The sequence below is a fragment of the Protomyctophum parallelum genome (assembly GCF_964188405.1).
Source record: "Protomyctophum parallelum genome assembly, chromosome: 20".
In the NCBI taxonomy this organism is placed as follows: Eukaryota; Metazoa; Chordata; class Actinopteri; order Myctophiformes; family Myctophidae; genus Protomyctophum; species Protomyctophum parallelum.
In genome coordinates this window covers 1091094-1118593 of record NC_139718.1, presented here as the reverse complement: position 1 = coordinate 1118593, position 27500 = coordinate 1091094, and the positions used below count along the sequence as shown (strand labels likewise).

The window sequence follows — 27500 nt, the reverse complement described above, 5'->3', positions numbered from 1 at the left end:
ACCGCTGTGCGCGTGACAGGCGCACGGAGGGTCGTCTTTGAATGACAGGTCGCGCGGTGCAGATGTTGTTGTGCATCCAGATGTGTGCGTGCGTGCGTGCGTGCGTTCCGTGCGTGCGTGCGCCTTGTCGTGTGTCGGACTGTGTCCGTCCTCGTCCACCACGCACGTCTCGACGTGCACGTTATTGTTTGTGCACGTCTGTGTTATGCGGAACGTGGTGTGTGTGTGTGTGTGTGTGTGTGTCTATCTGCATGTGTGTGTGTGTGTGTGTGTGTGTGTGTGCGTGCGTGCGTGCGTGCGCAGGACAGGCTATTTATATAACATTTACTTTTATTTATTTTCTGTGTCAAGCACTCGTTTTAGTCAAATCCAGACCCTCAGCTACACTACATCTAATAATAATCATAATCATAATCATAATAATAATCAATTAGGCTGCATGACAGACTTAAATGAACAAAATAGTGAATAAATTGCATTAATTAACGGAATGAAAGAAAATAATTTGTATTATCCTTAGATGTCTTTAAATGTTCTGATGAATTGAAAATGGAGGACCGGGATGTAAACTGTTGGGAACTGAACATTGTCGTCAAGAAAACATTTGAACGTTTATTTTTTTGATTTGGGGTTTGGGTTCACTGTTGAATATACAATACACTTAACTCACTTACACTTAACCCATTCTGAACAGGCACCCATTTTGGTGTTGGCATCATGTTATGCTTTAGCTAAAATAGCTATAGCTATAGCTAAAATAGCTAAAAATAGCAGATCTACAAGCTCATATCGCGCCACCAAGTGGCGCGATACGAGCTTGTAGGTCTGCTATTTTTGAAAAATCAAAGAGCGACTGACATTTCTAGAATCTGATCTCAGGTCAGAATGGGTTCATCAGACCAGTGTGTGTCCGGCGGAAACCTGGTATGAATCTGATCTCAGGTCAGAATGGGTTAAATTAAGTCCTCTGTGTGTGAATATACAATACACTGCTCACTGATAAATGAAGTCCTCTGTGTGTTTCCTTTATGATTCTGAGTCTACTGTTTGTTCCAGGGGTTGATATATGTATTTATCTATCCCTTGTACGGTGGTTGGGGCTGTTATTATTTTACCTCTTTTGTCAGACTGGGTCTCTGACTGGCACCCCGACGCGAGCTCGCCCCAACAAACCGCTATAGTGGCCCTCTGGAGTGAGTGTGGAACTATAGCGGCCCTCTGGAGTGAGTGTGGAACTATAGTGGCCCTCTGGAGTGAGTGTGGAACTATAGAGGCCCTCTGGAGTGAGTGTGGAACTATAGCGGCCCTCTGGAGTGAGTGTGGAACTATAGTGGCCCTCTGGAGTGAGTGTGGAACTATATTGGTCCTCTGGAGTGAGTGTGGAACTATAGTGGCCCTCTGGAGTGAGTGTGGAACTATAGTGGCCCTCTGGAGTGAGTGTGGAACTATAGCGGCCCTCTGGAGTGAGTGTGGAACTATAGTGGCCCTCTGGAGTGAGTGTGGAACTATAGCGGCCCTCTGGAGTGAGTGTGGAACTATATTGGTCCTCTGGAGTGAGTGTGGAACTATAGCGGCCCTCTGGAGTGAGTGTGGAACTATAGTGGCCCTCTGGAGTGAGTGTGGAACTATAGAGGCCCTCTGGAGTGAGTGTTGAACTATAGTGGCCCTCTGGAGTGAGTGTGGAACTATAGCGGCCCTCTGGAGTGAGTGTGGATCTATAGTGGCCCTCTGGAGTGAGTGTGGAACTATAGTGGCCCTCTGGAGTGAGTGTGGAACTATAGCGGCCCTCTGGAGTGAGTGTGGAACTATAGTGGCCCTCTGGAGTGAGTGTGGAACTATAGTGGCCCTCTGGAGTGAGTGTGGAACTATAGCGGCCCTCTGGAGTGAGTGTGGATCTATAGTGGCCCTCTGGAGTGAGTGTGGAACTATAGTGGCCCTCTGGAGTGAGTGTGGAACTATAGCGGCCCTCTGGAGTGAGTGTGGAACTATAGTGGCCCTCTGGAGTGAGTGTGGAACTATAGTGGCCCTCTGGAGTGAGTGTGGAACTATAGTGGCCCTCTGGAGTGAGTGTAAAACAAATAATTACAAAGAGAAGTTCAATGGAGGCTCTCCAACATAGACTTCTATTGAGAATGGGGACAACCAACTGGGACAAGTCCTGGACCGGAAGTGGGCAGAAATGTATTGGACTCAGGGCAACAGCCCAGCTGTAATGATCTTAAATAAATCCCTTTATTTTAGATTGTTTTGTAGTAATAGTACAATATAAACATTAAAGAGACTTTAGTTGTCACTGTACGATACTTTAAAACAGTTGTCATGTTGCACACATGCTTAAAATAGCTCTTATTTGTGCCGCCCTCGTTGAAAACAATGTATTTCCAACTTGTCTCAGTTCAGGCTGCATGAACAGCGCTCAGTTTCTGCCCCCTCAATGTCCTAACTCTTCTATTAGACGGCTCTGGGTTTCTGCCCCCTCAATGTCCTAACTCTTCTATTAGACGGCTCTGGATTTCTGCCCCCTCAATGTCCTAACTCTTCTATTAGACGGCTCTGGATTTCTGCCCCCTCAATGTCCTAACTCTTCTATTAGACGGCTCTGGGTTTCTGCCCCCTCAATGTCCTAACTCTTCTATTAGACGGCTCTGGGTTTCTGCCCCCTCAATGTCCTAACTCTTCTATTAGATGGCTCTGGGTTTCTGCCCCCTCAATGTCCTAACTCTACTATTAGATGGCTCTGGGTTTCTGCCCCCTCAATGTCCTAACTCTTCTATTAGACGGCTCTGGGTTTCTGCCCCCTCAATGTCCTAACTCTTCTATTAGACGGCTCTGGGTTTCTGCCCCCTCAATGTCCTAACTCTTCTATTAGACGGCTCTGGGTTTCTGCCCCCTCAATGTCCTAACTCTTCTAGACGGCTCTGGGTTTCTGCCCCCTCAATGTCCTAACTCTTCTATTAGATGGCTCTGGGTTTCTGCCCCCTCAATGTCCTAACTCTTCTATTAGATGGCTCTGGATTTCTGCCCCCTCAATGTCCTAACTCTACTATTAGATGGCTCTGGGTTTCTGCCCCCTCAATGTCCTAACTCTTCTATTAGACGGCTATGGGTTTCTGCCCCCTCAATGTCCTAACTCTTCTATTAGACGGCTCTGGGTTTCTGCCCCCTCAATGTCCTAACTCTTCTATTAGATGGCTCTGGATTTCTGCCCCCTCAATGTCCTAACTCTTCTATTAGATGGCTCTGGGTTTCTGCCCCCTCAATGTCCTAACTCTTCTATTAGACGGCTCTGGGTTTCTGCCCCCTCAATGTCCTAACTCTTCTATTAGATGGCTCTGGGTTTCTGCCCCCTCAATGTCCTAACTCTTCTATTAGATGGCTCTGGGTTTCTACCCCCTCAATGTCCTAACTCTTCTATTAGACGGCTCTGGGTTTCTGCCCCCTCAATGTCCTAACTCTTCTATTAGACGGCTCTGGGTTTCTGCCCCCTCAATGTCCTAACTCTTCTATTAGACGGCTCTGGGTTTCTGCCCCCTCAATGTCCTAACTCTTCTATTAGACGGCTCTGGGTTTCTGCCCCCTCAATGTCCTAACTCTTCTATTAGACGGCTCTGGGTTTCTGCCCCCTCAATGTCCTAACTCTTCTATTAGATGGCTCTGGGTTTCTGCCCCCTCAATGTCCTAACTCTTCTATTAGATGGCTCTGGGTTTCTGCCCCCTCAATGTCCTAACTCTTCTATTAGATGGCTCTGGGTCTCTGCCCCCTCAATGTCCTAACTCTTCTATTAGATGGCTCTGGGTTTCTGCCCCCTCAATGTCCTAACTCTTCTATTAGACGGCTCTGGGTTTCTGCCCCCTCAATGTCCTAACTCTTCTATTAGACGGCTCTGGGTTTCTGCCCCCTCAATGTCCTAACTCTTCTATTAGACGGCTCTGGGTTTCTGCCCCCTCAATGTCCTAACTCTTCTATTAGATGGCTCTGGGTTTCTGCCCCCCTCAATGTCCTAACTCTTCTATTAGATGGCTCTGGGTTTCTGCCCCCTCAATGTCCTAACTCTTCTATTAGACGGCTCTGGGTTTCTGCCCCCTCAATGTCCTAACTCTTCTATTAGACGGCTCTGGGTTTCTGCCCCCTCAATGTCCTAACTCTGCTATTAGATGGCTCTGGGTTTCTGCCCCCCTCAATGTCCTAACTCTTCTATTAGACGGCTCTGGCCAGGCTAACATGCATGTGCTGCCACTGACGTGTGTGTGTGTGTGTGTGTGTGTGTGTGTGTGTGTGTGTGTGTGTGTGTGTGCGTGTGCGTGCGTGCACGTGCAGTGAGTGACAGCTGCTACAGGAACCTAGCCGAGGACCGGAGTGGAGTGAACCTGAAAGACCTCGTGCACGACCCTTCACTGTAAGACACACACACACACACACACACACACACACAGTCACACACACACACACACACACACACACACACACACACACACACACACACACACACACACACACACACACACACACACACACACACACACACACAGTCACACACTCTCACACACACACACACACACACACACACACACACACACACACACACACACACACACACACAGTACACACGCACACACACAGGGTTCAACAAACCGCGGTGTGCTCGTTGTCTCCCCCTGCAGGTTAGGTGGTGTAATATCAGCCTACAAGATCGTTCCTGATGAGCTGGAGGACATCAAGGTGAGACTTTAGACCTTCCTTTAGATCTACTAATGTCCTCGCACAAGTGGTATAGGGTTTGGGATGACACGTGTGTGTGTGTGTGTGTGTGTGTGTGTGTGTGTGTGTGTGTGTGTGTGTGTGTGTGTGTGTGTGTGTGTGTGTGTGTGTGTGTGTGTGTGTGTGTGTGTGTGTGTGTAGGAAGTGTTGTTGGACTGGTGTGATGATCAGGAGTTGAATCTCATTCTGACCACTGGAGGCACCGGCTTCGCCCCCCGAGATGTCACCCCTGAGGTACACACACACACACATGCGCACACACACACACGCACACACACACACACACACACACACACACACACACACACACACACACACACACACAGCCGCACTGTTACACTGCAATCACCCCTGTTTATATACAATTTAGGCATTTAGCCTAATAATAATAATAAAACTTTATTTGTATAGCACCTTTCATGACATGAAATGCAGCTCAAAGTGCTTTACAGAACAATGGAGAATAAAAGAAAAGCAAGGCAACGACAGTAATGCAATACAGTGAGGACATGAATAACAAAAACTAAAAAAAACAACTAAAAGATCAATTAAAAGCAATGTTGTAGAAGTGGGTCTTGAGCTGAGCTTTAAAAATGTCTACAGAGGCTGCCTGACGAAGGTACAGTGGGAGTTTGTTCCATGCCGACGGCCCGACATATTTAGGCAAGCAGTCATGTAGGTAGGAAGCTGCGAGACCATTGAGAGCTTTATAGACAAGTAAAATAATTTTAAAATCAATCCTAAAAACAACCGGAAGCCGGTGCAGTGATGCCAAAACTGGAGTAATATGTTCTCTCATCTTAGTTCTAGTTAAAACTCTAGCTGCTGCATTTTGGACAAGTTGTAATCTGTCAGTTGTTTTCTTAGGTAGTCCTGAAAAAAGTGCATTGCAGTAATCAAGCCGAGAAAAAACAAAGGCGTGGATTAGCGTTTTTACATCGTCCAAGGACACATAGGCTCTGATTCGTGCAATATTTCTAAGGTGAAAAAAGGCAATCTTGGTAACATGATTAATGTGTGAATAGCGTGCTATGGCGTGTATATTATACACATTGGGCTGTAACATATGATGGAGAAACAGAAACCTGATTCAAAATGTATTCTATAATCTTTAGTGGCTTCAGGGCTCAGATTGACCATGTTAGAGTCTAATAAAACATTAATCTGACTGTTATAGTTTAATAAAACATTAATCTGACTGTTATAGTTTAATAAAACATTAATCTGACTGTTAGAGTTTAATAAAACATTAATCTGACTGTTAGAGTTTAATAAAACATTAATCTGACTGTCAGAGTTTAATGGGGGTGGGTTTCAGTGATCATTTTCTTATTTCCATCGAAACAAGTGGTAAAGTGTGCCGCTTGGGATACTCATTACTGAGGCTGTAGCGATTTATTGTGTTCTAAAACAGTGTCCCATATGTTTGATTTGTCCTTTTCAATGTCACATACCTGACATCTGAATACACAACCCACAATCTACTGTAATATACTCTACTCACAATCTACTGTAATATACTCTACTCACAATCTACTGTAATATACTCTACTCACAATCTACTGTAATATACTCTACTCACAATCTACTGTAATATACTCTACTCACAATCTACTGTAATATACTCTACTCACAATCTACTGTAATATACTCGGGACCACTTGGCAGATGTTGTGGTAGTGTGAATGATGCGTACCGTTCCCGGGAGCGGATTGCCCAACCGTCCCCGGGACCGCATGGGGGGAGGGTCTCTGGACCGTTGAAGTGTATTCAGATACGGATCGTTCCAATGTGAATGCATGTGTACCTAAAGAAGGAAGTGGACTGTTTTTTTTAAAGAACGTGACATAATCTCTAGTTGACAAGCCAAGCGTAAAAAAAAACAAACACACAGCCGCTGCACGGCGCGTAACACCAGCGCATTTCTCAACGCCGCCCGTCTCCTGTTGAATCTGCGTATAGGCACAGCACCGCAGTACGTGCTGATCTTATTACACGTGGCTCTTGGGCTTTGCTTGGCATAGTTTCCAAAGTAAAACAAAATAATAATAATGCTAAAGTAGAATCCATAGCAAACTAATATCAAACACGACACTGGAGCACAGAACTGACTGACACAGTGAATAGCAGACAGGCTGACAGTGAAGTAGTATAACGGCAAAGAGGCAATGCAATTCAGTGTGTCTGGATTTATTTGAGACAATGTCGCACAGTTGATGGTCAGTGTCCGTGCGCGCCAGCCATCAAGCACACCGTCATCAGGAGGATTAAAGTGTGTTATGCAAGTGTACCCAGGTGCGCTGTTGAATCTCGGGCAATGTGAATCATGGCCATCGGGGACCAGGCAACCGTATTCGGAAACGGTTCCAATGAAACGGATTCAGTCCGTCTCAGTGTGAATCCCCTATTAGTGTCCATGCATTGACTGGCACTGACGCTGAATTACGGCGACGAGGCGACAGCAGCGTTGTCGGACCGCCTCCGCCCAGGAAAGCAAACAAAACATGGCGCCGGTGAGAGTAACGAGTCCTAGCAAGTTGGTTCGTAAGAAAACATCTGGAAATACTGCTGTTTGGCAGCATTTCAGGTTCCAGCCAAATTAAAAAGGCCGATAATCGATAATACCGATTATCGCGATATTATTCACGGCATCAATACCGATATCAAAACAAGCCTGGTTCAATACAATAGACTCTAAAGAGCCTATTGCATTGTATTAATTGTATTGTATTAATTGTATTAAGTGTATTGTATGAATTGTATTGTATTAATTGTATTAATTGTATTAATTGTATTGTATTAATTGTATTGTATTAATTGTATTGTATTAATTGTATTGTCTCCACTAGGCCACCAGGGAGGTGATAGAGAGAGAAGCTCCAGGGATGTCTCTGGCCATGTTGATGGGAAGTCTGAATGTGACTCCTCTGGGCATGTTATCCAGGTAATCTATTACTATTACTATTACTGTTACCATGTTGATGGGAAGTCTGAATGTGACCCCTCTGGGCATGTTATCCAGGTAATCTATTACTATTGCTATTACTATTACCATGTTGATGGGAAGTCTGAATGTGACCCCTCCTGGGCATGTTATCCAGGTAATCTATTACTATTACTATTACTGTTACCATGTTGATGGGAAGTCTCAATGTGACCCCTCTGGGCATGTTATCCAGGTAATCTATTACTATTACTTTTACCATGTTGATGGGAAGTCTAAATGTGACCCCGCTGGGCATGTTATCCAGGTAATCTATTACTATTGCTATTGCTATTAATATTACTATTAATATTAATATTACTATGACTATTACCATGTTGATGGAAGTCTGAATGTGACTCCTCTAGGCATGCTGTCTAGGTACTGTAATCTATTAATACCAGTAAGACGTCTGAGGTTGTGTGCGCACTGGCCATAATTATATGGAGTGTGTCTTGAGGGTACAGGGTTTGATGAGGTCAGATATATATATATATTTTTAAGATATTTTTTTGCGGCTTACGCCTTTTATTGATTTTTGAAGGGACAGACAGTAGGCTGACAGGAAACGGGAGAGAGATGGGGAGATGACATGCAGTAAAGGCCGTGTCGGGTCCGGGAGTCGAACCCGCGGCACACTGCGACTGGATTACCAGTCCGGTGCCCAGACCGTTACGCTACGGCCTGGGCCGATGAGGTCAGATATAACATAATTATGGAATGTAAGGACAGACCAGCTCCATATATGGAGATGTAAGGGTGGCAGTGGAGCGGAGAGGTTCAGAACGCTCCCCGTTTAGAGAAAATGGCCGAGGCGGTTAGTAGTTCTGAAGTGCACGTTTTACTGCCCTGCCAAAGACAACAACAACTGACACATTACAACTGTGTGTGTGCGTGCGTGTGCGTGCGTGCGTGTGTGCGTGTGTGTGTGTGTGTGCGTGTGTGTGTGTGCGTGTGTGTGTGCGTGTGCGTGTTCCAGACCAGTGTGTGGGATTCGGGGGAAGACGTTGATCATCAACCTGCCAGGCAGCAAGAAAGGCTCTCAGGTATGACTGACGCACACACACACACACACACACACACACACACACACACACACACACACACAGACGCGCACACACACACACACACACACACACGCACGCACGCACGCACGCACGCACGCACGCACGCACGCACGCACGCACACACACACACACACACACACACACAGACACACACACACACACACACACACACACACACACACACACGCACTGCAATGGAAATGAATGGTCTCACTATTAGTAAGTAAACAACATCAGGAAGAAGCAGGACTCAACCATCAGGATTCAAACTCCATTCTTTTATTGTATCTGTCATCACACCAGAGAGAGACTAGTGTCTCTCTCTAGAGCTTCCCTCAGCTCTCCCCACACATATGTTATACTCTCAGCAGTGTACAGAGTTTATATGTTATACTCTCAGCAGTGTACAGAGTTTATATGTTATACTCTCAGCAGTGTACAGAGTTTATATGTTATACTCTCAGCAGTGTACAGAGTTTATATCTTATACTCTCAGCAGTGTACAGAGTTTATATGTTATACTCTCAGCAGTGTACAGAGTTTATATGTTATACTCTCAGCAGTGTACAGAGTTTATATGTTATACTCTCAGCAGTGTACAGAGTTTATATGTTATACTCTCAGCAGTGTACAGAGTTTATATGTTATACTCTCAGCAGTGTACAGAGTTTATATGTTATACTCTCAGCAGTGTACATAGTTTATATGTTATACTCTCAGCAGTGTACAGAGTTTATATGTTATACTCTCAGCAGTGTACAGAGTTTATATGTTATACTCTCAGCAGTGTACAGAGTTTATATGTTATACTCTCAGCAGTGTACAGAGTTTATATGTTATACTCTCAGCAGTGTACAGAGTTTCAGGAGTAACAAGAGATGGTCATTCCTTAAATGGACTCCATTCTATAGTTAACTCACACAGTTTGAAATAGGTTCACATGAGTGGGCAGTCTCTAATGAGTTTGTCAGTGAGGAACAGGTGGTAATTAGAGTGTAACTAGTATAGGCTACATTAAAGTAATCAATACCATAGTGTTTATATGCATTTTTGCCACCACAGTCCATCCTATTTCTCTTTGTAACTGAAACCCTCAGGTACATGTACACAGAAAATACATATACATATACATATACACATTAGAATCACAATTCACTGGGATACAATGAAACCCTCAGGTACATGTACACCAGAGAATACATATAATAACATTAATAACATTAATAACATTAATAACAAACCCTCAGGTACATGTACACCAGAAAATACATATAATAACATTAATAACATTAATAACAAACCCTCAGGTACATGTACAGCAGAAAATACATATAATAACATTAAAATCACAATTCACTGGGATACAATCATAATAATAATAATACTAATAAAACTTTATTTGTATAGCACCTGTCATGACATGAAATGCAGCTCAAAGTGCTTTACAGAACAATGGAGAATAAAAGAAAAGCAAGGCAACGACATTAAAAAAAACAAGCAGTAATGCAATACAGTGAGGACATGAATAACAAAAAAAATAAAAAATAAATGATCAATTAAAAGCAATGTTGTAGAAGTGGGTCTTGAGCTGAGCTTTAAAAATGTCTACAGAGGCTGCCTGACGAAGGTACAGTGGGAGCTTGTTCCATGCCGTCGGCCCCTAGAAGCAGAAAGCTGCTTGAACAAACATTCAACTCTATTGTTAGGTACATGTGTGATGACAGTGACCAACAGCATTGCGCATACATAGCCATCAGTCACCCAGTCCCACACAGTGTAGTCAACAATAATTATTTGGTTAGATAGACAACATTTACAGTGTAATTGCACCTTAATTAACATGACTTCAAATTTTTTAATGTTCCAATAAACTTTAAACACTCAAAAACACTCAAAAATGAAATAAAATTGAATTAGAATGATTAAAATTAATTAAAATATATAAATGTTCCAATATCACTCTGGCTGTTTCTTTTCACACCCAGATAAAACAAAACACACCAGGCAAACGATTATGCAAAATCGTCCTTTTGACCATCAAGGTGTGTGTGTGTGTGTGCGTGTGTGTGTGTGCGTGTGCGTGTGTGCGTGCGTGTGTGTGTGTGTGTGTGTGCGTGCTAACGTCCTCAGGAGTGCTTCCAGTTCATCCTGCCTGCTCTGCCTCACGCCGTCGACCTCCTGCGTGAAGCGCACGTGAAGGTCAAGTCCGTGCACGCCGCGCTGGAGCAGCTGCCCTCGCCCCCCCTTCCCCCCATGCTGGGCAACGACGTGCACGCCCACACACACCACGCACACCACGCGCACGCCCTGGAGGAGCTGGTGGTGGGCAACGACCTGGTGCACGCCCACACGCACACCGCGGAGCGCGACCTCGTGCACGCCCACACGCACACCGCGGAGCGCGACCTCGTGCACGCCCACACGCACACCGCGGAGCGCGGCACGCAGTGCGAGGACGAGGACGAGAACGGCGGGAACGGCGAGGAGGAGGCGGAGCCTCACCGCCACGGAGGCCACGCCCACCACCACCACCACCACCACCACGGAGGCTCCTCCCACATCACGGCCGCCGCCATCGCCGCCAAGGTAACCCAACCGGCCGCTGTGATTGGCTGTTGTTGAAACTCGAAAGTGGGTCACTTCGATTGGCCAATCGTGTGTTGACACGGTGTCGATTTTTGGCGGCACATTTTTTATTTTAGTTTTAGTCACATTTTAGTCACAATTTACAATTTACAATTTAGGCATTTAGCAGACGCTCTTAATCCAGAGCGACTTACATTAAGCAAGAACAAAAAGCATGGGAATACATCACAAAAAAACATTTATCATGAAACATGCGTAAGCTAAGAAAGTAACAGTGGAATATCTATATAATGAAACTATACATATAAACTATACATAAATATACTACTATGCTATACATATGTACTATGGCGTGCTATGACTATATACAATGCAATTATAGTGCCGTCTACATAATTCATCATAAATGTCGTCGTCCAATCATTGCCCTTTCATCTCACCGACACTCATGTGATCACATGTCTTGTGTGTGTGTGTGTGTGTGCGTGTGCGTGTGCGTGTGTGTGTGTGTGTGTGTGTGTGTGTGTGTGTGTGTGTGTGTGTGTGTGTGTGTGTGTGTGTGTGTGTGTGTGTGTGTGTGTGTGTGTGTGTGCACGTCTCCATCAGACCAGTCATGCGGTCGTCATGGCTAAGGGGACTCCCTACATGCCTGGCTCCGCCCCCGCCCCGCCCCCTCATTTCACCTGCTGCTCCCATGGCAACCAGGTGAGACACGCCCCCTATCTCCTCTCCCATTGGTCCATTTCACCAGGTGAGTCTCCTCACATTGGTCCATTTCACCAGGTGAGTCTCCTCACATTGGTCCATTTCACCAGGTGAGACACGCCCCCCGCTCCTCCTCCTTCCTCCTCATTGGTTCATTGTGTATCACATGTTATCTGTGTGACGCATAGAGTATTAAAAGGATAGAGGCTGATCTGGCGCGAAGCTCCGCCCCCTCCGCTATTCATGTCAGTGGAAGTTGCTCAGTGGCGTTTTGAAGCACCCGGAAGGACCGAGTCTATTACCGCCTTTTTTCGCCGATTCAGCATTTGGGCACCAAATTTTGGTGCCCAAATGCGGAAGTGCAGCTGGGCTTTAACATTGAGCGCTCAGTTGAAGTGCAGCTGGGCTTTAACATTGAGCGCTCAGTTGAAGTGCAGCTGGGCTTTAACATTGAGCGCTCAGTTGAAGTGCAGCTGGGCTTTAACATTGAGCGCTCAGTTGAAGTGCAGCTGGGCTTTAACATTGAGCGCTCGGTTGAAGTGCAGCTGGGCTTTAACATTGAGCGCTCGGTTGAAGTGCAGCTGGGCTTTAACATTGAGCGCTCGGTTGAAGTGCAGCTGGGCTTTAACATTGAGCGCTCGGTTGAAGTGCAGCTGGGCTTTAACATTGAGCGCTCGGTTGCACGGGGTTTCCTCGTCATGAATCCACGGGTCCGCCTGCAGTCCCTCCTCTTACCACTAGGGCCCTGCAGTCCCTCCTCTTACCACTAGGGCCCTGCAGTCCTTCCTCTTACCACTAGGGCCCTGCAGTCCTTCCTCTTACCACTAGGGCCCTGCAGTCCTTCCTCTTACCACTAGGGCCCTGCAGTCCTTCCTCTTACCACTAGGGCCCTGCAGTCCTTCCTCTTACCACTAGGGCCCTGCAGAAACATCACAGATCACAGATCAGCGCCACAGATCTGACATCACACAATTTACAATTTAGGCATTTAGCAGACGCTCTTAATCCAGAGCGACTTACATTAAGAAAGAACAAAAAAGCATGGGAATACATCACATAAAAGCATTTATCATGAAACATGCGTAAGCTAAGAAAGTAACAGTGGAATATCTATATAATGAAACTATACATATAAACTATACATATTTACTACTATGCTATACATATGTACTATGGCGTGCTATGACTACATACAATGCAATTATAGTGCTGTCTACATAACATGCTATAAGTCTGTATCAAATGCTATCTAAGTCTACAGAAATGCTATCTAAGGGGGTATAGGGTAAGTGCTACGGGCCATGATGGAGTCTGAAAAGGTGGGTTTTCAGACTACGGCGGAAGATTGGGAGTGATGCTGCAGTTCTGACTGCGATGGGAAGTGGAGAAGAGTTTGGGACGTGTGGAGCGCTGTCCCGGCATTATCACACATCACAGCGCCACAGCTTCCCTTTATATACTTTTTGGGCATATAAAATACACATTAAATGACATATTTCAATGGGTAACTTATGTTTGGCGCTCGAAATAAAATCTTTTCAACTCACCGTGTGTGTGTGCGTGTGCGTGTGCATGTGTGTGTGTGTGCGTGCGTGCGTGCGTGCAGATTCCAGACTCCATCATCTCTCGAGGCGTTCAGGTGCTTCCTCGTGACTCCGCCTCTCTAAGCTCCACCCCCTCCGAGTCGCCGCGGGCAACGCAGGCCACGTCCCGCCTCTCCACGGCATCCTGCCCCACCCCCAAGGTGCACACACACACACACACGCACACACACACACACGTACACACACGCACGCACACGCGGTCCATTAACACGTTTCAGCTCATAGTATGTCGGTGAGGCTCTGCTGTGATAATCTGATATCACATGCAGTGTTGCCCTTACATGGCGTTACGTTACATAACGTAACTACTATTTGCAGTAACTTGTAACCTAACGCTTTACATTCCCCATTCCATAACGGCCTTATAGTTATTGTGCGAGCGTTACCCGCGTTATGGCGTTATTGTCAACGTATGTGATCAGTGAAAAGTCTGGCAGCTCCGAGAGTCTATCATACAGGCGTCTCTGTGCTGCTGACTGCAGTGCAGAGACTAGAGAGCGCTCTCTGTGTTGACAGTTTCGTTTGTGCTCTGCCTCTTAAACTAACTGCGGGAAAAACACAGATGTACAAGCCCAAAGCGCTGTGCATTGCGACGGGTAGATAACTTGTAGATCTGCTACTCCCAGCGCAGGACCAGGCGCATGCTTATGACGCTCTTAACCCATTCTGAACGGGAACCCGTTTTGGTGTTATAGCATCATGTCGTGCTTTACCTATTGAAAAATAGCAGATCTACAAGCTCATATCGCGCCACCGAGTGGCGCGATACGAGCTTGTAGGTCTGCTATTTTTTTTAAATCGAAGAACGACTGACATTTTTTAGAATCTGATCTCAGGTCAGAATGGGTTGATCAGACCAGTGTGTGTCCAGTGGAAACCGCGTATGAATCTGATCTCAGGTCAGAATGGGTTAAATATGCATCAGCACTCAGCAGCCAGCAACGACAACGCACTAGCACTAGCAGCATAAACCACTCGTCGTCACACGGAATACACACACGCAAATACGAGTCACGACACAACTGTGTCTGTGCTTTCATCCTTGCTTCTATAGCCTTTTAAATCTCATTTCCCATCCACGGGCACAAGCAGAGTGATAGCAGCTTCCACCCGATCTGGATGGTGGTGTTGTTTCTGACGAGGGTAGCAAGTAGCAACTAGTTAGCATGGGAGCTAACATTAGTTTAACTCTGGTCCATATCGTTAGAAACCAAGGAGTCCTCCTTAATAACACTGGTACTTTCCATCCGTTCCCCAACCCTCACACGATGCTGCGTTGCCGTTTACACGGGCAGACACAGACGAATGGGAATATCATTTGGAGCAGGCCGAGCAGCTACTGTACACGTCTGTTTGCATCGGCGTGTTGCTGGCTTCACAATTAATGATAGTTAGACTGTATCGTTGCGTCTGCCCGTGTTTAATGGTCAGGGTTTCACTGTCCACAGCAGGCAGACCTGTCAAAACTATGCACTTCCCAAAACTCACAAGACATGCCAGCCACCACCTATAAGTTCAAACACACCTCTATCACAAAAAACCTTCTTTTAAATCATGTTTTATATTATTATTTTTTAAAGTAAAGTAAAGTAGTTACTTTCATAATTTAATGTAAAGTAAAGTAACAAATTACTTTTTTAGATAAGTAACGATAACTATAATTCCTTACTTTTTAAAAGTAACTTCCCCAACACTGATCACATGTGATATCTCAGATTACCTGTGTATCCAAAATGAGTTAATATCACAGGCAGACTCTTCACATACTAGAGCATGTCTGAAATAAAGGTCAGAGCTGAAATCGACATGTAAATATGAAATAAATGCTTAAACATTGATTGATTGATTGATTGAAATATTTATTAACAGTTTGTAGAATTTACAGTACATTTTAAGCACAAACTCAATACAAAGACTGTCAACTGTGAGTGGACGACCCAATTAAGCATTACACTTGTTTACAACAGGGTCCACATTGTTCAATTCATCAAAACATTTAAAGACATACAAACATTTAGAGACATACAAATAGACATTTCTATGTAGCTAAATTCATCATATGGGAAGCAAAAAAAGGGAAAAGATACAATATACAGTGAGGGAAAATGGGGTGGGGGGGTGGGGGGGATTCAGATTTTACAGAGGCCAGTTTCGAATTGCAGCCATCCGTAGGTGCCCTTTGAGAGCGGTTTTGAAGGAGTCAAGGGATTCACATGTCTTAATGACTGTTGGTAGGGCGTTCCACATTTTGGTGGCATAGGAGCGAAAAGAATTTAGTCCCTTGTTTGTGCCGAATCTGGGTTGTACATGGTTTGTTGCACTCCCTCTGGTGTTGTGGGTGTGGACTTCGTTTACATTAAGGAAGTATTTAGACAGGTACATGGGTATCTTGGTGGTGTATCGAATCTTGTGGACCAGACCCATTGCAAGATGCTGTACTCTGTCGTCGACCCTAAGCCATCCCAGCCAGTCAAAGTGGGCAGGGGTGAGGTGGGTTCGGGGGGTGAGGCCAAGTAGGAGCCTGACCAGTTTGTTTTGGGAGGTCTGGAGCCTTGTTTTAAGGGCCTTTGAGGTGCTGTGGTACCAAGAGGTGGATGCATAGTCAAAGAAACCTTGTACGAGGGCTCCTGTTAAGGTCTTCAAGGTGTTTTTGCTGACCAGTGAGGAGATCCTGTAAAGGAATCTTGTAGCTAGGTGTAATGTTAGAGACCACAGAAGACATGTAAATATGAAATAAATGCTTAAACATGTAGCTAGGTGTAATGTTAGAGACCACAGAAGACATGTAAATATGAAATACATGCTTAAACATGTAGCTAGGTGTAATGTTAGAGTCCACAGAAGACATGTAAATATGAAATAAATGCTTAAACATGTAGCTAGGTGTAATGTTAGAGACCACAGAAGACATGTAAATATGAAATAAATGCTTAAACATGTAGCTAGGTGTAATGTTACAGAAGACATGTAAACATGAAATAAATGCTTAAACATGTAGCTAGGTGTAATGTTAGAGACCACAGAAGACATGTAAATATGAAATAAATGCTTAAACATGTAGCTATATGTGTAATGTTAGAGTCCACAGAAGACATGTAAATATGAAATAAATGCTTAAACATGTAGCTAGGTGTAATGTTAGAGACCACAGAAGACATGTAAATATGAAATACATGCTTAAACATGTAGCTAGGTGTAATGTTAGAGTCCACAGAAGACATGTAAATATGAAATAAATGCTTAAACATGTAGCTAGGTGTAATGTTAGAGACCACAGAAGACATGTAAATATGAAATAAATGCTTAAACATGTAGCTAGGTGTAATGTTAGAGACCACAGAAGACATGTAAATCACTCATTCTTGAGATGAGGGACAAAAGTGGAAAAAACATGTCCCACACATAAGAGCCTTATTATTGTTAAAAATAAATTAATTTAATAAAAATAAAAGCACTTGCAAAGTTAAATGTAATACAGTTGTGCATTATTATGCCATTAATTTCATTATAATTGTTTTCATATGCCATCTGAATTAGTTAAAAGCAGGCACTGTACCCAAAAACGCCTGTATTTAGCCTGTCCCCAGCAAGTGGTCATAATTTCAAACTGCTAAAAAAGTGTCTAATACTGTCACAATCACATAAATATACATACTAAATTAAAGTAGATTGTCAACAACATAGCAAACAATATACACAATAATTTTAATTTATATTTTCCATTAGATATCTCATATCAAATGTGTGTCCCACGTCTCCCGTCAACTCCGTCAGGTTTTTTAAAAGTCTTAAATTAATCAGAAAATATTGTCGACAGATTTAGCCTGAAGACTCCTTTTCCAAGTCCCGTTTGTATTTGTTGCAACAGTGGAGCACCTGGTCTGACAAGCATTCAATTGTTTGATATTTTAAACAAACAATGTTGATATCAGGGTGGTCACAGCTTTTACATGTCAACTCCGTCAGGACATTATTATGATCTTTGTTAAGAATTCCAAAATAATGTTTATTATAAAAGTTTAGGGTTAGGTTTAGCTAACAAATGAAGCAAAAACAAAATGGCTACATTGTACTACAGAGGGTTAAGATGAAAACAAATGACATTTTGTCAACTCCGTCAGACGTCAACTCCGTCAGGTTTTGTGTCTGACGGAGTTGACATGTATCTGACGGAGTTGACAAAAGTGTTCCTAAAACAATAAAATGATAGTTTTTGAATAATGGGACGTATTCTAATTTGGCACACAGTTAGAGCATGCCTTAAGGAACATTTTTGGCTATAGGGCCATCACAGATTTGTCTCGTGGTGACCATGGCAGCCATTTTCCAAAATTGCCGCCACCTGATGTTATTTTACAATAACTCAAGTTCTACACCACCTAGGATCTTGATTCTGGTGACTAAGACTACATTTTCAAGGATGAGGGATACATTGGTACTATTTAGATTTGTCCTGTGACCATGGCAGCCATTGTTTTTCAAAATGGCCGCCACCTGCTGTTATTTTACAATAACTTAAGTTTTAGACCACATAGGATCTTGATTCTGCCGACTAATAATACATTTTAAAAGATGAGGAATACAGTGGTACTATTTAGATTTGTCCTGTGACCATGGCAGCCATTGTTTTTCAAAGTGACCACCAACCTGCTGTTATTTTACCAATAACTTAAGTTTTAGACCACCAAGGATCTTGATTCTGGCGACTAATCATTACATTTTCAAGGATGAACTTTCTCTGGGAGGGGTCAGGGCTTATTTCAGGTGCAGGTTGAGTTGCTACTGACAGGACATTAAAAGGAGGTGGGCTTTTGGCCTTTGACTTGTCTCTTTCAGGTACAGACGCACAGTTTGACTTCACTGGCCACTGCAGTGTGGCGTTGTATCTTGGTGGCCTCCTGCCAGTGTTTCTCCATCCTTCTCATGAGCTCTGTGTTCTGGGGCTCTGTTATAGTCAACTTACATTGTCTTGGCTGGAGATTGCTTTCCTGCAGGGTCCAGCCCAGTCTTGTGCAGATGGCTGCTGGCCCACCTGGAGGCCCCAACCTCACTTGTTTGGTTGGTGTGATTAGGTGGGGTGGTCTTCCCCAATCAGGATGAAGGGTTTGACCCTTTCAAACGGCAGTCTGGCCAAGTGTCTGTATTTAGTTGTGAGGCTAGATACAGGATACGATTGCTCACCCAGCCCCAGGTGACTTGAGGTGAAGGCTCCTTTGATTTGGTAACATTGCTTTGGTTGACATGCTGGGGACACAGAACGACACTGATGCCTTCAGTGACTGCACATCCTGCCTGATAGTCCTGAAGGCAGATCTTCTGTCTTCAGTCTTTCGCTCACTGCTCACTGTTCACCTCAAGCAGGTCTTCAAGGTGTTTGCCTTTGCACAGGCTATATGGCTAGGACTCATGCTTCAACCACTCAGAGAACTCCAACAGGGTGTTGGTTGCTCCTGGGCCGCAGAGCATTGTGCGGCAGAATTCAGCTCTCATCTCTGGTGGCAGCTTGTTGAGGAGTCGTGCAACATGTGAGCCGCATCTAAGTTCTGTGTCTCCCTCTGGGCCTAGGGTAGACACTTGCTATTTTCCGTAACACTAATTGGTGGGGCTGTCCAAACTTGTTGTTTAGGTGTCAATCAGGTCTCTGTTTGTGAAGTCGGGTCTAGGTGGTCTAGAAGATGAGTTATTTAGTCAGGGGATATTAATACAATCTGGTAATAAATTCCTTATCAAGAATGTTCTTCACCAATGTGTTTGGAAGGGTGTCTACTAACATATCCCATATTGCTTTATATTCAACCACCCTAGGGGACCTTTTGACAGCTGCTGAAAGTTGGGGTACCATCAACAACCTATATAAGGCAAAATGTTCATTATGCTTTAAGTAGCATGTGACATGTCAAACTAGGGAGTTTTCATGATTCTGAATGCATTCCAAGCATTGGCTATGCACGAAGAACACTCCTTGGGCTGAAAGCGGCCATAGCCATCATCACAAAATGAGGTCAGCACATTTGGGCAAGTGGATATATGGCCGAATTTAGCCCAAGGGGTTTGACCCCTAGTTTGGCCATAGACTCCCTAGTTTTGCCATAGCCACTTGGTATGGTACCCAACTTTCAGCAGCTGTCAAAAATGCCTCTAGGGTGGTTCAATAGAAACCAATGTGGGATATGTTAGTAGACACCTTTACAAACACATTGGTGAAAAAAATCTTGGTAAGAAATGTATTCACAGATTTGACATTATTCTGATAATAGGCCTATTCCCTGACTAAATTGGTAAAATAATAGCAGGTCCACCATTTTTTCAAATGGCTGCCATTGTCACGGGATAAATCTAAATACATAAAACTGTATTCCTCCTCATTGAAAATGTAGGATTAGTCATCAGAATCAAGATCCTAGGTGGTGTAGAACTTGAGTTATTGGGAAATAACAGAAAGTTGGCGGCCATTTTGAAAAATGTCTACCATGGTCACAGGACAAATCTAAATAGTACCAATGTATCCCACATCCTTGAAAATGTATGATTAGTCACCAGAATCAAGATCCTAGGTGATGTAGAACTTGAGTTATTGTAAGATAACAGCAGGTGGCTGCCATTTTGAAAATGGCTGCCATGGTCACAGGGCCAATATAAATAGTACCACTGTATTCCTCATCCTTGAAAATGTGGGATTAGTCACCAGAATCAAGATCCTAGGTGATCTAGAACCTAAATCAGTTAAACTTGTCAACTCCGTCAGATGTTCGTCAACTCCGTCAGATGTTCGTCCCGTGATGTTTTTGTTAATTTCCAAAGAAATAGAAAATGTGATGTTAAATATTTTGTGCATATGTATTGAAACACCAACTGAAATGATACGTAATGATGATTTTTTTTTTTTTTTACATGGTTTTCATGTTATAATATTGAAAATAGAGGTTGAAATGACGGATTTGAGAAATTGGATATTTCATAATAGTGTGATATTGGAAAAAAACAATATTAAAATAATTGTATTACTTAACTTGATTACTGAAAGCCATTATAAGAGAACTGAGGACTTTATATTATTGTTGAAATTATCAAATTCAATTAAAAGGTATTTTAGTGTGTCTGACGGAGTTGACATGAATCGGGTATTAAGTGCATAAATGTCCCATTTTAGAAAGAAATGTTATGCGAAAAACCTGTTCCTTCTCAATATTGGTAGTTGAGACCTGTGTCTACAAATACATCCATTTGATTTGAATGTATCTTGAAAAAAAAAAAAATCCAGTTTGAAAAAAGTTTTGTCCCTTATCTCAAGAATGGGTGAAATATGAAATAAACGCTTAAACATGTAGCTATAGGTGTAATGTTAGAGACCACAGAAGTGAACCTTTCAAGACTGGCCTGTTTTCTCAACTTGCTGTTTCTCTGCAAGATATTACTCTATAAGACATTACTCTATAAGATATTACTCTATAAGATATTACTCTATAAGATAATACTCTATAAGACATTACTCTATAAAACATTACTCTATAAGACATTACTCTAACACATTATGAGTTGTCTAAAAATGTAGGAAACACGGAAACGGACTACATTTCCATCTAGGAAAGGCCAAACCTCATTGAACAAAATTATTGTCATGACATGGAATTATTATTAATAAAAATGAAGTTACAAAATGAGGCTTTTATTCACAAAATGTGATGAGAACATGAACAGACTACTGTTGCAAATAAATCTCTCTCTCTGTCTCTCTGTCTCTCTGTCTCTCTGTGTCTCTCTCTCTCTCTCTCTCTCTCTCTCTCTCTCTCTCTCTCTCTCTCTCTCTCTCTCTCTCTCTCTCTCTCTAGGTGCAGTCCAGGTGTGGCAGCAATGAGAACATTCTTAGAGCCAGTAAGTGTGTGTGTGTGTGTGTGTGTGTAGTTCATTTTTAAAACTTTGAACTGTGAACTGAACTAGTTCCTAAAAAAAAATAACTTTCCCAACACTGGCGGTGGACATCAGTAAGGTGTGTGTGTGTGCGTGCGCTGTTTTCCAGGCCACAGTGCGGTGGACATCAGTAATGTGTGTGTGTGTGCGTGCGCTGTGTCCATAGGCCACAGTGCGGTGGACATCAGTAAGGTGGCGAGGCGTCACCGCATGTCTCCGCTCAGTAATGTGTGTGTGTGTGTGTGTGCGTGCGCTGTGTTTCCAGGTCACAGTGTAATGTGTGTGTGTGTGTGTGTGTGTGTGCGCTGTGTTCCAGGCCACAGTGCGGTGGACATCAGTAATGTGTGTGTGTGTGTGTGCGTGCGCTGTGTTCCCAGGTCACAGTGTAATGTGTGTGTGTGTGCGTGCGCTGTGTTCCAGGTCACAGTGTAATGTGTGTGTGTGTGCGTGTGCTGCGTTCCAGGCCACAGTGTAATGTGTGTGTGTGTGTGCGTGCGCTGTGTTCCAGGCCACAATGTAATGTGTGTGTGTGTGCGTGCGCTGTGTTCCAGGCCACAGTGTAATGTGTGTGTGTGTGCGTGCGCTGTGTTCCAGGCCACAGTGCGGTGGACATCAGTAAGGTGGCGAGGCGTCACCGCATGTCTCCGTTCCCGCTGACCTCCATGGATAAAGCCTTCATCACCGTCCTGGAGATGACGCCCATCCTGGGCACCGAGGTCATCAACTACAGAGGTAACCCTAACCCTAACCCTAACCCTAACCCCCATCCTGGGCACCGAGGTCATCAACTACAGAGGTAACCCTAACCCTAACCCCCATCCTGGGCACCGAGGTCATCAACTACAGAGGTAACCCTAACCCTAACCCTAACCCCCATCCTGGGCACCGAGGTCATCAACTACAGAGGTAACCCTAACCCTAACCCCCATCCTGGGCACCGAGGTCATCAACTACAGAGGTAACCCTAACCCTAACCCTAACCCCCATCCTGGGCCCCGAGGGCATCAACTACAGAGGTAACCCTAACCCTAACCCTAACCCCCATCCTGGGCACCGAGGGCATCAACTACAGAGGTAACCCTAACCCTAACCCCCATCCTGGGCACCGAGGTCATCAACTACAGAGGTAACCCTAACCCTAACCCTAACCCCCATCCTGGGCCCCGAGGGCATCAACTACAGAGGTAACCCTAACCCTAACCCTAACCCCCATCCTGGGCACCGAGGGCATCAACTACAGAGGTAACCCTAACCCTAACCCTAACCCCCATCCTGGGCACAGAGGTCATCAACTACAGAGGTGCGTGTTTCGTCATCATATCGCGACGACCTCGTCGACGTCCTAGCACATCCTCATTGATACCAGGCGAGAGAAGAATATTCTGAACGACTTGCCAAATAAAATAAATACTGCTCTGTTTAGGCCGTTCTAGGCAGTGTTTCTGTGCGGAGGAGGAGGTGCTATGTGTGTCCTTACACAGTTGGTGTGTGCGTGTGTTTGTGTGCCTGTGCGTGCGTGTGCCTGTGCGTGCGCCTGCGTGTGCCTGTGTGTGTGTGTGCCTGCGTGCGTGTGCCTGTGTGTGTGTGTGTGCCTGTGTGTGTGTGTGCCTGCGTGCGTGTGCCTGTGTGTGTGCGTGTGCCTGTGTGTGTGTGTGCCTGCGTGCGTGTGCCTGTGTGTGTGTGTGTGCCTGTGTGTGTGTGTGCCTGCGTGCGTGTGCCTGTGTGTGTGCGTGTGCCTGTGTGTGTGTGTGCGTGCGCCTGCGTGCGCCTGCGTGTGCCTGCGTGTGCGTTGCAGATGGGATGGGGAGGGTCCTCTCCCAGGACATCTACGCCAAAGACAACCTGCCTCCGTTTCCTGCCTCTGTTAAAGACGGATATGCTGTGAGAGGTGAGAGGTCGCGACCCTTTGACCCCTGTGTGATATGCTGTGAGAGAGGTCATGTGACCTCATGACGGGGGTGAAATCAGCCCTCTAGGGGTTGGACATAACGCGTCCAGCAGCCTTAACCCGCCACGACTCCATAATATCATATCAACCTGCCTCATACGTCAGACCTCTTAACCTGCCACATATGTGAGACTCCATCATAGAGGTTACCACATACGTCAGACTCCATCGTATCAGTCTTAACCTGCCACATATGTGGCAGGTTAAGAGGTTACCACATACGTCAGACTCCATCGTATCAGTCTTAACCTGCCACATATGTGGCAGGTTAAGAGGTTACCACATATGTCAGACTCCATCGTATCAGTCTTAACCTGCCACATATGTGGCAGGTTAAGAGGTTACCACATACGTCAGACTCCATCGTATCAGTCTTAACCTGCCACATGTGGCAGGTTAAGAGGTTACCACATACGTCAGACTCCATCGTATCAGTCTTAACCTGCCACATATGTGGCAGGTTAAGAGGTTACCACATACGTCAGACTCCATCGTATCAGTCTTAACCTGCCACATATGTGGCAGGTTAAGAGGTTACCACATATGTCAGACTCCATCGTATCAGTCTTAACCTGCCACATATGTGGCAGGTTAAGAGGTTACCACATACGTCAGACTCCATCGTATCAGTCTTAACCTGCCACATGTGGCAGGTTAAGAGGTTACCACATACGTCAGACTCCATCGTATCAGTCTTAACCTGCCACATATGTGGCAGGTTAAGAGGTTACCACATATGTCAGACTCCATCATATGAGTCTTAACCTGCCACATATGTGGCAGGTTAAGAGGTTACCACATATGTCAGACTCCATCGTATCAGTCTTAACCTGCCACATATGTGGCAGGTTAAGAGGTTACCACATATGTCAGACTCCATCGTATCAGTCTTAACCTGCCACATATGTGGCAGGTTAAGAGGTTACCACATACGTCAGACTCCATCGTATCAGTCTTAACCTGCCACATATGTGGCAGGTTAAGAGGTTACCACATACGTCAGACTCCATCATATGAGTATTAACCTGCCACATACGTGGCAGGTTAAGAGGTTACCACATATGTCAGACTCCATCGTGTGAGTCTTAACCTGCCACATATGTGGCATTTTATAAGCTGACCTCAGTCCACAAAGGGTTAACCTGCCGTGGTCATTGTTTGCGTTTAGCACAAACCCAGTGACAGACTGAAGGTCTGAATGATTAACATTTAACATGTCATAATGTTTAATATCTTTATGGATGAATGATTAACATTAACATTAACATGTTATAATGTTTAATATCTTTATGGATGAATGATTAACATTAACATTAACATGTTATAATGTTTAATATCTTTATGGATGAATGATTAACATTAACATTAACATGTTATAATGTTTAATATCTTTATGGATGAATGATTAACATTAACATTAACATGTTATAATGTTTAATATCTTTATGGATGAATGATTAACATTAACATGTTATAATGTTTAATATCTTTATGGATGAATGATTAACATTAACATTAACATGTTATAATGTTTAATATCTTTATGGATGAATGATTAACATTAACATTAACATGTTATAATGTTTAATATCTTTATGGATGAATGATTAACATTAACATTAACATGTTATAATGTTTAATATCTTTATGGATGAATGATTAACATTAACATTAACATGTTATCATGTTTAATATCTTTATGGATGAATGATTAACATTAACATTAACATGTTATAATGTTTAATATCTTTATGGATGAATGATTAACATTAACATTAACATGTTATAATGTTTAATATCTTTATGGATGAATGATTAACATTAACATTAACATGTTATCATGTTTAATATCTTTATGGATGAATGATTAACATTAACATTAACATGTTATAATGTTTAATATCTTTATGGATGAATGATTAACATTAACATGTTATAATGTTTAATATCTTTATGGATGAATGATTAACATTAACATTAACATGTTATAATGTTTAATATCTTTATGGATGAATGATTAACATTAACATTAACATGTTATAATGTTTAATATCTTTATGGATGAATGATTAACATTAACATTAACATGTTATCATGTTTAATATCTTTATGGATGTCTTTCAGCTGCGGATGGACCCGGAGACCGCTTTATCATGGGAGAGTCTCAGGCCGGACAACAGGTAGAAATACTCTATTACTGTAACTGTTAAATAATAATGATACAGTTCATCACATGGTTTAATTAATGATCCTCATGAAATGTTAAATTAAACTGTCAAGTATGCTTTGGTGCAAATTAATTTCTCTACGTCTTTCTGTGTGTGTCCGTGCGTGCGTGTGTGTGTGTGTGTGTGTGTGTGTGTGTGTGTGTGTGTGTGTGTGTGTGTGTGTGTGTGTGTGTGTGTGTGTGTGTGTGTGTGTGTGTGTGTGTGTGTGTGTGTGTGTGTGTGTGTGTGTATGTGCGTGCGTGTGTGTGTGTGTGCGCTTGCAGCCCAGTCACACGGTGATGCCCGGCCAGGTCATGAGGGTCACCACCGGAGCTCCGATCCCCTGTGGAGCCGACGCTGTGGTCCAGGTCGAAGATACTGAACTCCTGAGAGAGTCTGAGGACGTACGTACTTCATACCAGTGTTTTAGAGAAGGGAGAAGAGTCTGGGACGCGTGGAGCGTTGTCCAGGGTGTTTTAGAGAAGGGAGAAGAGTCTGGGACGTGTGGAGCGTTGTCCAGGGTGTTTTAGAGAAGGGAGAAGAGTCTGGGACGTGTGGAGCGTTGTCCAGGGTGTTTTAGAGAAGGGAGAAGAGTCTGGGACGTGTGGAGTGTTGTCCAGGGTGTTTTAGAGAAGGGAGAAGAGTCTGGGACGTGTGGAGCGTTGTCCAGGGTGTTTTAGAGAAGGGAGAAGAGTCTGGGACGTGTGGAGCGTTGTCCAGGGTGTTTTAGAGAAGGGAGAAGTGTCTGGGACGTGTGGAGCGTTGTCCAGGGTGTTTCAGAGAAGGGAGAAGAGTCTGGGACGTGTGGAGCGTTGTCCAGGGTGTTTCAGAGAAGGGAGAAGAGTCTGGGACGTGTGGAGCGTTGTCCAGGGTGTTTCAGAGAAGGGAGAAGAGTCTGGGACGTGTGGAGCGTTGTCCAGGGTGTTTTAGAGAAGGGAGAAGAGTCTGGGACGTGTGGAGCGTTGTCCAGGGTGTTTTAGAGAAGGGAGAAGAGTCTGGGACGTGTGGAGCGTTGTCCAGGGTGTTTTAGAGAAGGGAGAAGAGTCTGGGACGTGTGGAGCGTTGTCCAGGGTGTTTTAGAGAAGGGAGAAGAGTCTGGGACGTGTGGAGCGTTGTCCAGGGTGTTTTAGAGAAGGGAGAAGAGTCTGTGACGTGTGGAGCGTTGTCCAGGGTGTTTTAGAGAAGGGAGAAGAGTCTGGGACGTGTGGAGCGTTGTCCAGGGTGTTTTAGAGAAGGGAGAAGAGTCTGGGACGTGTGGAGCGTTGTCCAGGGTGTTTTAGAGAAGGGAGAAGAGTCTGGGACGTGTGGAGCGTTGTCCAGGGTGTTTTAGAGAAGGGAGAAGAGTCTGGGACGTGTGGAGCGTTGTCCAGGGTGTTTTAGAGAAGGGAGAAGAGTCTGGGACGTGTGGAGCGTTGTCCAGGGTGTTTTAGAGAAGGGAGAAGAGTCTGGGACGTGTGGAGCGTTGTCCAGGGTGTTTTAGAGAAGGGAGAAGAGTCTGGGACGTGTGGAGCGTTGTCCAGGGTGTTTTAGAGAAGGGAGAAGAGTCTGGGACGTGTGGAGCGTTGTCCAGGGTGTTTTAGAGAAGGGAGAAGAGTCTGGGACGTGTGGAGCGTTGTCCAGGGTGTTTTAGAGAAGGGAGAAGAGTCTGGGACGTGTGGAGCGTTGTCCAGGGTGTTTTAGAGAAGGGAGAAGAGTCTGGGACGTGTGGAGCGTTGTCCAGGGTGTTTTAGAGA

The 27500-nt window shown here is 44.3% G+C and overlaps 1 protein-coding gene across 5 annotated transcripts in view; it reads left to right on the top strand.

Moving 5' to 3' along the window:
• The window catches only part of LOC310878244 (gephyrin-like), a 39736-nt gene that overhangs the window by 1642 nt on the left and 10594 nt on the right, over positions 1–27500 (top strand). For 2 of the 5 annotated variants that reach the window (XM_083792462.1, XM_083792459.1), the window contains exons 2-14: positions 4319–4397; positions 4663–4720; positions 4901–4993; positions 7609–7703; positions 8722–8788; positions 10940–11395; positions 12002–12100; positions 13707–13844; positions 21534–21576; positions 22207–22344; positions 23408–23500; positions 25685–25740; positions 26052–26171. In XM_083792462.1, the coding sequence (XP_083648588.1) occupies positions 4319–4397; positions 4663–4720; positions 4901–4993; positions 7609–7703; positions 8722–8788; positions 10940–11395; positions 12002–12100; positions 13707–13844; positions 21534–21576; positions 22207–22344; positions 23408–23500; positions 25685–25740; positions 26052–26171 (1535 nt within the window). Of the gene's footprint in view, positions 85–4318; positions 4398–4662; positions 4721–4900; positions 4994–7608; positions 7704–7896; positions 7939–8721; positions 8789–10939; positions 11396–12001; positions 12101–13706; positions 13845–21533; positions 21577–22206; positions 22345–23407; positions 23501–25684; positions 25741–26051; positions 26172–27500 lie in introns of those variants that run through there. The other 3 variants (XM_083792461.1, XM_083792460.1, XM_083792463.1) reach the window with 3 other exon arrangements.